This window comes from Echiichthys vipera (genome assembly GCF_963691815.1).
Source record: "Echiichthys vipera genome assembly, chromosome: 8".
Taxonomy (NCBI): domain Eukaryota; kingdom Metazoa; phylum Chordata; class Actinopteri; order Perciformes; family Trachinidae; genus Echiichthys; species Echiichthys vipera.
Window position 1 is genome coordinate 23,086,594 of NC_139833.1, and position 10,502 is coordinate 23,097,095.

At 41.7% G+C, this 10,502-nt stretch overlaps 1 protein-coding gene across 1 annotated transcript; it reads right to left on the reverse strand.

The window, feature by feature from the left end:
* Positions 1–1,227: 1,227 nt before the first annotated feature.
* On the reverse strand, positions 1,228–6,857 carry irx2a (iroquois homeobox 2a). Its single transcript, XM_083918269.1, has 3 exons — positions 6,396–6,857; positions 4,770–5,175; positions 1,228–3,929 (listed from the first exon to the last, which is right to left on the reverse strand). The coding sequence occupies exons 1-3, from the start codon at positions 6,633–6,635 to the stop codon at positions 3,055–3,057; spliced, it is 1,521 nt and encodes a 506-aa protein (XP_083774395.1). The 5' UTR covers positions 6,636–6,857; the 3' UTR covers positions 1,228–3,054.
* Between the last annotated feature and the right edge of the window lie 3,645 nt (positions 6,858–10,502).

Genomic DNA, 10,502 nt, shown 5'->3' on the forward strand with positions numbered 1-10,502 from the left:
AATGTTTGTTTTTTCCTTAAATGCTTCTGACAGTGGGGACACTATTCACTGCAAAGTAAATCATGCATTTCTGTCACAGAGACTTCTGTCAGCCTTAACGGTGGGTTAACTGACTTTGGGTGGTTTTACCCTCTACTACATCCCTGGTGACAGCCAAATATTACTTCCTTGGGTAAGGCGGATGGTGGTGGTGGAGGGGTCAAAGTGAAAGGGAGTCCCCTGAGATTTGGACAACACTCAAGCTCAAATTCAACTGGAAAATGAAGGATTAGCTTTTAGTCTGGCTGGGAGCGATGATGGAGGCTGGACATATTATATATGATATTTGAGTATTTCACACTCCACAACTGTGGGTGACAAAATATTGGAAATATTTTTTGTCAATCGTAAAAATATGTTTAATGTGTTCAAATGAATCATAACCATCATCATAACCGTAATCATGGTAATCATCATGCATTTCCTTAGAACTAAGCTTTTTTTCTAAAGTGTTTAATTAGCTGTGTCCTAAAGCCACTATAATAACCAAGCCATGATGAAAAGCAGAGGAAAGCCTGTCCGATTAGGGCCCATCACACAGCCCATTGGAGCTGGCAGATGCTTAGATAGACTTTTATGGATTGCTCAATGCCGTGCCGTAATGAAGCAGGCAGGGCTGACCCATCCTGAACCAGGCTAAAAAGCTCAAGGGACGGCCCCGCTGGGAGCCCATAATGCCCGATGCGTCCTACGGCTGTATTAATCACAGTGAAAAATAAATGTGCGGCAGGCCGAGGGGAGAGGGGAAAATGGGGGAAAAATGGAATAAGTATGTCGTTTATCCCAATCAAGGCCGTGGATATATGACCGAGGGAGATTCCCTGACCAGAATGAGGCCCTAAAAGAAAATGAGGATCCATTTAGAAAGAATGTATTGTGCAATCTGTGAAAACTCATAATGTTTATGAAAAGCGAGATTAATCACGCATTTCCCATCTGCATTTGAACTGAAAAAAAAACAATGAGTAGAGTAAACAAAAAAAAAATCCCGTGTTAAATATGCTCCGTTGTAAATAAAAGAATGACTCTCCAAGATTGATGGAATAGTTGGGAAAACAGTTTAATATTTTCTCCTCTGAATAATGGATATCATACCCCGCCAGTACATCGTTACCAGCGCGTTTTATTTTATTTACATTCAAAGATATAAATAAGTAAAAGTACTCCTGATAACAAGATTGTGTAGCTCTTTCCCAAATGCGTTTCAAATAAAAACCGTCCATAATATATATATTTACAAAACAAACAGACGATGTCAGTTTCCCATTTTTTTGCAATACAACTTGCATAAATTATAGGCATCATTTCGCCATTATTTAAAAAAATAAATATCAAATGTAGGCTATTCCACTTTGAAGTCCTCAAGTTCACTTCAGTCCCGTCCGCTTTGCGTCCCAAGACACCTCCTTTAACAAACACGGTTTCACAGAAAGGCCAAAATATGTTTCTCACACGTGAATATATGCTAAAACAATATACCGTGGCAAATAAGCAGACTATGGACCTGAGAAATAACATGTAAATCACATATAATGGGGATCTTTTACAAACCAGCATATGAAATCATTATCCACAATGCATGAAAAAAAACTGAAATAATACAATAATACTCCGACAAAACGTGCTGGAGAGCGTCTCAGCCTGTGTGGAGGCGTGGAAGCGGGAGCAGCTTTCATTCCGACTATATGGTGGCACGAGATCCGGTTTGGAGTAAAGGTTATAGGGGTTAAAACATAAGGCCAAAGGGTGGTGTCCTTTTCTCGCTTTATAGTCAAAGCAATTGTGACACCTACCTGCAGACCATGGAAATAAAAATCCCACACGATCAAATAAACCACTCCCTCCACAACACCAGGAAACACAAAGTTTTCTCAGGCAGGCTCTACTCAAAACAGCTACTGCAAGTGCTTATTAAAATCCCCACTGACTAATTGCTGGTGTAAAAAAAATAAAAATAACAAAATAAAAAAAGCGGCATGGAGGCCAAGCTTTAAATGTGCGCGAGAAAAGTAACGCACAATAACCTAAGTGCAATTTGAAGATGTAAAGTTTCACGATGAATGGACCGAGCAAACTTACAGATTTGTTTGCTTTTGGCTGACCCTGTGTAATTATAATTACCCTAAGCTGAAAGTGTGTGTGTGTGTGTGTGTGTGTGTGTGTGTGTGTGTGTGTGTGTGTGTGTGTGGTGTGTGCGCGCGCACACCCACACATCTGAGGAAACATTAAAAAAAAAGGATTCCTGCTCAAAGCTATGGCAACATTTCTCCACTTATTGGATTCGCAGGCTGCCACTGTGTGTGTGTGTGTGTGTGTGTGTGTGTGTGTGTGTGTGTGTGTGTGTGTGTGTGTGTGTGTGGTGGGGGGGTGCGCGTGGGTGCGCGTGGTTAGGCTCATTTAAGGCATGTCCTTTATGGGTTTTATTTGAATGTGTCTATACGTAGATGTATTCTTGCGTATGTGTTTGCAGTATTTCTTATCACATACCTCCTGCTTTCTAATGAAATACTAATGAGTCAGCGAGAGACCAGAATGCACATGGCTTTTGTTTAAAAAAAAGAAGAAGAAGAGAAAAACACATATAAATTGACAGAAAATACACTGCGCTGAAACCGAATTAGGCCACATTAAACGTTCATCTGGTTAGACGGCGCTGTAAAAGTACCCATCTTAAGAAGTTATTAAGTCTCATATTCACTAAAATCCTATTCATCTTAAAACAAGTGATAATCTGCCAATAGTGTCAGATAATGCCATTTGCGTCTCATGCAAGCTTGCTTGAAAAACAGTCTTATTTGTCTTGAAACAGCCTTGAAAGAGCCAGGTCATTGGCTATGACACATGAAAGTGACAAAGAAAAAACAGTTGATTTGCATTGCAAACAAGTGAACTCAATTTCCTTCCACCGTGGAGTGGTTTCCTTCCCGCGTTTAAGAAAAATACAATCTCAAGGTTTAATACCAGATTAAATAAAGTTTTCAAAATTCTCATCAGTTTGTTTTACAGCGTTGCTTATTACGTACCTTTCTTTGCTTCTAAATTTGCGGCTCTGAAATGCTGCTGCTCGACAACAACAATCTGGTTTGGGTTATTTTTAACGAGGGGGGAGTCTGGCCTGTGTTTGGGGTTTGTGCTCGCCTCCAGAGCCTGGTGAGAGGAGCTGAGACCTCCATTTGCTGCAGCAGCAGCAGCGGCAGCGGCGGCGGCAGCAGCCAGACTCACTCCGGATGAATTAGTATACCGCAGGATCCCTTGGCCCTGCAGGGGGCTGAAGTTGCCATAGTTTGTGTAATTGCTATAAAAGGGAGAAGTGTAATAAATAGGTCTTCCAAGGATGGAGGGGGTTGGGTAGAGGGAGGGGGAACTGGCAGCCGGGGAGGTGGTGGAAGACGTAGGGGGGGTAAGGAGGCCACCGCTGGAGGAGGGGCAGTTTGGTTGCCCAGGCTGCCCAAGTTGCTGATGTTGCTGCTTTTGGTCCGAGGTAGCAATTTCCGCCAGCGACCACAATTTGGGCTTGACTGTAGGGTTCTGAGGCAACCCCGATGAGGGTCTGCTATCAAGGCATGATGACGATTTACTGGTATTGACATTGTTGCTATTGGCGAGGCTCCGGGCCAAATCCTCGCGCTGGTTGTGAAGATGGTGGAGATGATGGAGGTGGTGGTGGTGATGACTGAGAAGTGGAGCTTCTACTCCCATCAGAGGCGACGATGTGACGGATATGGGCGAAAGCTGAGCCCGCGGGTCGTGGTTCTGGTCGTCGCCGTCCTCGTCGCATTTGTCGCCGGCCTGGTCAGAGCCCAGCCCTCCCACACCACAGCTGACCTTCTCCCCGTCAGACTCTGCCGAGCAGGAGTGGTCCGTCAGTGTGTCGACGTGCAGGCTGATACCTAAGACAAGGGGAGCGAAATTAAATGAAACATATATATATATATATAAAAGCCCCAAAATCCAAGGATATATGTAAAAAAAAAAAAATGCAACTGGAAAAGGTAGACACATACACCTCATTAAATATTCATGATCAGAGCAGTCTTTTCTAAAATAAAACAAACGCAAGCTGAGAATTAAAAGAAAAACAAGTTAATAATAAAGAAATATAAATATCTGTGAACTAAATGTTGTACTCTAATAAAGTAATGGCTTTTCCATGGTCATGTATATTCAAAACAATCACTAATGTTTTATAACCGACTAGGCTTGAATAAGTGAGCTATTCATTATTAATGTCACTTTAAATAGTGGGCTACAATTAAAAACATTTCATCCATGATTAAAAAAATGATTTAAATTTTTTTACATAATTACACAAAATGTCATCAGGATAATAGCATAATAACATGAACATGAACATTAAGGCCACTCGTGTGGATTGTTATGTTGTGTCTACTTTGCCAGTGCCCTGCCATTAATCATGTTACAGAAAATAAATGGTTCACCTTCACATGATATATAATGATATATATATATATATACACACACAAACATAATACATGAAGCCAAATATATTTTAGAAAAATTAAATATATATTCAAATCAGATTATCTGGACAATTGTGTCATGATTTAATCACTTTATAACATTTACATTCATTATACTCGGAGTAGTACTGCACTAAATAAGTAAAGCGGTAAATACAAGGGGCGTCCACCCCCTCCGCTCCCTCTAACCCCTATCCTACCCTGAATTGTTAAATGGATCATTGGTTCTGTCGCCGGATTATACCCCACCTTCATCCTCCGCTGAAGCCTCGCTGTTGTCCAGGGTTTTGTCAGAGTGTTCCACTTCTTTCCTCTCCCCGTCCCCGTCCTCCTCGTCTTCGTCTTCACTCTTATTTCTGGGCGCCCATGTCATCTTGTTCTCCTTCTTGAGCCTTCGCCTCGCGTTGGCGAACCATGTGGAGACCTGCGTCAGGGTCATCTTGGTGATAATGGCCAGCATGATTTTCTCCCCTTTCGTCGGGTACGGATTCTTCCTGTGTTCCTGCAGCCAGGCCTTCAGGGTGGCCGTGGCGTCCCTGGTGGCGTTTTTGCGGTAAGCCGGGTCGTTGAGTTGGTAGGGGTACCCAGGACTCCCGTATGGGTGGTAACTTAATGCCCCGGCCATGCCCGACGTGTGTGCGTCATATGGAGAGCTCTGGGGGAAAGTTGAAAAAGTCACAATTCTGCGATGTGTATTCTAATTTAAAAATGTTATTTGTTTAATGTGACATTAATGTGGCTTGTGACTAATTCAAAAAACAACTCCACATAATATATTGACATTTTAAAGCACGCAACCATACATTCAAATTACAGTCAAACTCGTGAAACAATCAGTTGTATTATTTTACAGTGTCGTAATTTGTTTTTGGAAACCTGTCGATACACACGAAAAAGGACTGGTGAGTGCACTGGCAGACCTTATACTGCTTTCTGTAAATCACATGGGCTTGATAAACGGCGTGCAGCGTATCGTTTAAAAGAAACAATCAATATTTAATTGGAGCTTTGACCGTTTGTCAACGTTAAGTTTTTAAAATATCACTGCAAAGGCAAGTAGGGGTAAGAAACACAGCGTGCGTAAAAGCAGGCCGCACAAAAGCACGAACTAATGGTTAACTAATGGTTAAGATCATTATCGGATCAAGTAATAACATGGCTCCTGCTAATATAGTCGTAAAGATAATGAAAAGGACATTTCAATTTTCTGTAATCACCTATTGACGTCCTCATTTTCTTTCAGTGGCTACTTTTTGTTTTGTTGTGGCAGCCCCAATGTGTTAACATATCTTCTCTTTGCAGCATTACAAATCCCATTAGCAAATCACTTGATATGCACCTTTCCTAAAACGCTTGAAGTGCCCTGTGACATTAGCATTGCAAGTCATGCTTTTCATGTTAAAATTCCGTTATTCAAGTCAGAGTAAAGTCAGCGACTCCACCCCCTGCTGAATATTACTGATTGCTGAAATTTTCTATATAACACAAATTAACTGCTTGGATACTAAAGGCTTAAATAAAATTCTTAGTGGGTGTTACATAATTAGCTGCGCGGCGAGTGTTAAGCATTGGTCAAGCCTTTATCATTTTCAGCTCATGCTTAAAAATCCCATTTAAGCCAAAGAGGTCAAGGATTATATAGTAAGAACCCAATGAGCAGGCCACGCGATATGAACATATAGCAACCGTGCACTCATTAAGAAAGTTCCGCAAGCACTTAGTGATGAGTGAATCTTAACAAAAACACTGCAGACCTGTTTAATCGCGCCGTATGCCACTGAAACACAGATGGACATTTCAGACTTTAACTCGCAGACACTTCCTTTGGAGTGTTATCATGCAGACTAATATCTACGGATATACGAGCTATCTTACCATGTAGGATGGGAATCCCGCAGTTGGATCCGTGGAGTATGACAGTGGACTGGAGAAGCCCGCACTGGCCGAGGCGGAGAAAGCTGCCGATCCAGGGTAAGGACTGAAGGCTGAGCCAGAGGACGACCTCGCCAAGTCTTCATTCCGCGGGGCAGCCAGTGCCGAGGCCCCATAAGCCGGACACGAATAAAGAGCCAGGGAGCCCGGGGGCTGGTAGAGGTAACCCTGAGGATAGGACATTGGTGAGCGGTCGCCGATTCCAAAAAGGGAGGAATTAACGCGCAGGGCGGCGATCAACAACAGCCAAAATAATCAACAATCAACTCAATAATCAGCCGTGCAAGCAGTCATCAGACAATGAAAATAAAAAAGTCCTCCCTCCACAGCCCCCTTACTGGGAAAAAAACCCCGAAAGATCTGTTAAAGTGCCCACATAGAGGCAATGTGGCATGCGTCTTGATCCCCTAGCGTCCGATGTTTTTAGTACGCAGCACTATGAAGTGAGGAGTTAGGAGAGAAGGAGCCAGTGGAGTTTCAGACACGCAGAGCATTGGGGGAAACTGGAGCTGTCACTCCGGCTCATCTGAATATCCCATCCCCGCCCCTTTCTGCCTCACAGAAATGGAGCCTCGGAACAAAACCGACTGCACACTGCAAAAAGTAGGCTATATCCATCTTAACCACAGCCGTTTCCGTTTGTGTGGACTTTAAAACCCATTTCACTTACTACAAGTGGACAAGTCTACCAACTAGGTGAGACAGTAATCTAACTGTTTCTCATTCAAATGAGTCGGTCCACTGGTGCGATCTACTGAATTTGTTATTTATTGACAGGGGAATTCACCTCACAGGTGATGTGTATTCGAATTTAAAATCTAAATCTTCAATACTATTGTGTCAATTAAAACCGCCAATTGCGCATGAAATGTTTTCTTTATGATTGATATTTTTGCAGCACCGGGACATAAATGATCGGACAGGGAGAGAAATAGAAGAATACACAATTAGTCCGCCTGTTGTGCTGTCGGGGTTATTTATTTTATTATTATTTTTTTTTTTTTTACTAAGGTCAGGTTGACTGTGGCGCGTCAGTCGGATCAAAAGTTACACACACTTCCATAACAAACTGTGCAAGAGAGAGAGAGAGAGAGAGAGAGAGAGAGAGAGAGAGAGAGAGAGAGAAGGTGGAGTGAGAGTATAAAATGTCCAGTGCTCCCCTCTCGCAGCTGGTTATTTCGTCAGTCCAGCTATCAAACGCGGACACATCCATGTATGCGAGCACCGATGAGCGTGCGCGCGCGTCAGGCAGTGCGCGCTCTGGTCTGCGGGAGGCGTACCTGGCTCCTTATTTCCTCCCACTTAGCGTATCTCAGATACAATCGTTCCTTAGTCTTACAATTACACCAGGGATAAAAAAAGCTGTTGGTGTTGGTGATCGTCCCTAACCACAGACACTGTTTAAATGCGCGAGCGCAATTGTATTAGCGAGTTTGACAGATGTCGCTCATGCACTTTGCCAGCTTGTTTGAGCACTCACCTGTCTACACTGATGTGCATCTTTGTGTGCGCTTTTGGACTTGCCTGCAAGAAAAACAGGCCATAGTCCCGTCCTTTATTATACTGTGATTACAGGCATTATGACCTCTGTTGGAGACAAGCGATACAGCACAGCATGGTGGAAACCTGAGACTGGGACAGCGGGCTGTGGAACGGGCAGTCAAGGTGGCAACTACTGAGAAGAAGAGTGTTCTAGCAGTCTTCCTCATCAGTATTCATCGGAATGGATGTGTTCGTCCATCAGGTGCTTGTTCCTCCACTGCAGTGTGGTCTGACAGTGTTGTAAACAGCAACGGCACATTTAAATAGGTGCAATACAGCCTGCCTGTTAGCAGGACTGGCTAATTTATTGACTGTGCACCTAAATACATGCATGCATTATAATGTAAAAAGGCACCTATAGTGATCTTTATATATTGCAGTTATGCTAATTAATACACAATATTCCATAATGTCCTGTATTCAAATCCTTACTTAATTACAGCAACAGTGGGGGGATGTTATACTTTGAAGGCATAATGAAAGTGTTATGACTATGACATGACGTCTGATAGCAGATATTAATATCACAACATAATATTCTAGTGTATGTTTTAACTACACTTTTATCAGAAACATCATGCCATGAAATGCAGTATTTAAAAATAAAATAAGAAATAAACAATATATACCTGTTTAAACAAAATAAACCTTTTGATTTAAAAATTTGTTGATAATGTTTTTCACATTTTAACAGTCCTTATTTTGTGAATAATTCCATCACTGACATGCATAATCAAAAAAAAAAAGAAATTGTATGAACAACTTTGAAAATACTACCTACTGTGTTACATCTAAAGCATTTCCATTATCTGTGCCCATCTGTGACTATGTCAAATACATACAATAGGCCTACAAAACAACCACATCAGTCATACATGATTATGCAAAAACAGGCTGGAAGCTGAGAAATTGACAATAAAGGAAATAAACTTTCTGTATATTTTTTTAATTAATGTATGTATGTACTAGGGCAAATGTAATGTTTGAAGCTTGGACTATCGCAACACTTTTTTACTATTAGCTGTAATGTTGGTCTTATCATATTCAGCAACAGGAAAGTGTACCCAACATCAGTTAATACCTAATGAGTATAACATATTGAAATATATACCGTATTGGTGTGAGTTAACCCTCATCATGCAGGCCAAAATCTATTATTATTTATTGTGGTGTCAAAACTTCTTCGTTGTTTTCAGCCTATGAAAGTACTACTTATTTTGTGGCGACACAGAGCATCTATTTTGTTTGATAGTCTGTCTGCTATTGAGAAAATGGCCTGTATGTTCAGGGAGATATAGGTGGTTTCTCTGTTTCAGGCAGGAATAATCAATCCCAGAAGAGTAAATGAGTACTCTTAAAATAGAATGGGTCAAGATGTGGCTGACTGGGAGTACTGGTTGGTCCACACCAGGGGGCACTGTCTCCTCTACACACAGACCATAGGCTAACCATCAGCTCTGAACCATTACTGTGAGTGTGTGTGTGTGTGTGTGTGTGTGTGTGTGTGTGTGTGTGTGTGTGTGTCTGTGTGTGTGTGTGTCTGTGTGTGTGTGTGTGGGTGTGTGTGTGTGTGTTTGTGTGTGTGCACGCGCTTGCATGTGCAAGCACATTTGTGCATGGTGTGTGAAATCTTTGTTCACTTGTATGTGTGTAAGTGTATAAACTGGTGAGTGTAGGTATGTGTGCATGTAAATGTCTTTGTGCCCATATGCATATTGTCGGTGTGAAAGTGCACCTGTCGGCCAGTTGAGGTGTATAACTGTGTTTGTGTGTGTGTGTGTGTGTGTGTTGGACTCTGCAGTAGTACATTCCAGGTCTCAGTTTCAGACAGACCAGAGCTACTAAGATATTTTAGTCCCAGCCTGGTGGAGATATAGGAGATGGGCGAGAGGGGAGATTGACAGAAAGACAAGGCAGACAGAGAGACAGACAGATAAATACAGTGTGGAGAGTATAGAAACAGTAAGGCAGGCAGATGAAGCAAGACAGACAAGCATCAGGTCAGAGAGACAAAGGCAGACAAAAAGATGTAGAGTCAGACAGAAATCCCGTCCTGCATGATATAATCGTCACTTTAGACTTAAAACACTGTATGAATATTGTATTAACATTTTTTTTTGCTAAATATGTTGAGGTCAGTGGCAATATGCGATAAACACAGGCCAGAAAAACAAACAAAAAGAAAACACCTGCTTGACCAGCAGAAAATGTTTGGACTTGTGTTATTGATGTAATGTTCAAACTAAATTTGAAAATATGTGAGCAACTGCGGTTTACTTTAGTTAGTAAAAGCACAACATTAGAAAACAAATCTTATTTTTTGCAAAACATTTTTAAGAGTTTGCAGGCCCTAAAATGTTAACCAGAATTAAAGAGTTTGCAGGCCCTCCTTGCGAATACACCTCACACACACATGTAAAATGTACATTTGGCCTCAGGTAGTGTGTTATGCTTACATTGGGTCTCCTTAAATGAATCATTTTTTAATATTTGGTAAAAGTAAAAAAG

Excerpts from the sequence above, each read along its gene's own strand:
- irx2a (XM_083918269.1), bottom strand. The coding sequence starts at position 6,635 with ATGTCCTATCCTCAGGGTTACCTCTACCAGCCCCCGGGCTCCCTGGCT. Across the intron at positions 5,176-6,395 it reads CGGGATTCCCATCCTACATG|AGCTCTCCATATGACGCACA; the intron begins GTAAGATAGCTC and ends ACTTTCCCCCAG. Across the intron at positions 3,930-4,769 it reads GGCTTCAGCGGAGGATGAAG|GTATCAGCCTGCACGTCGAC; the intron begins GTGGGGTATAAT and ends CCCTTGTCTTAG.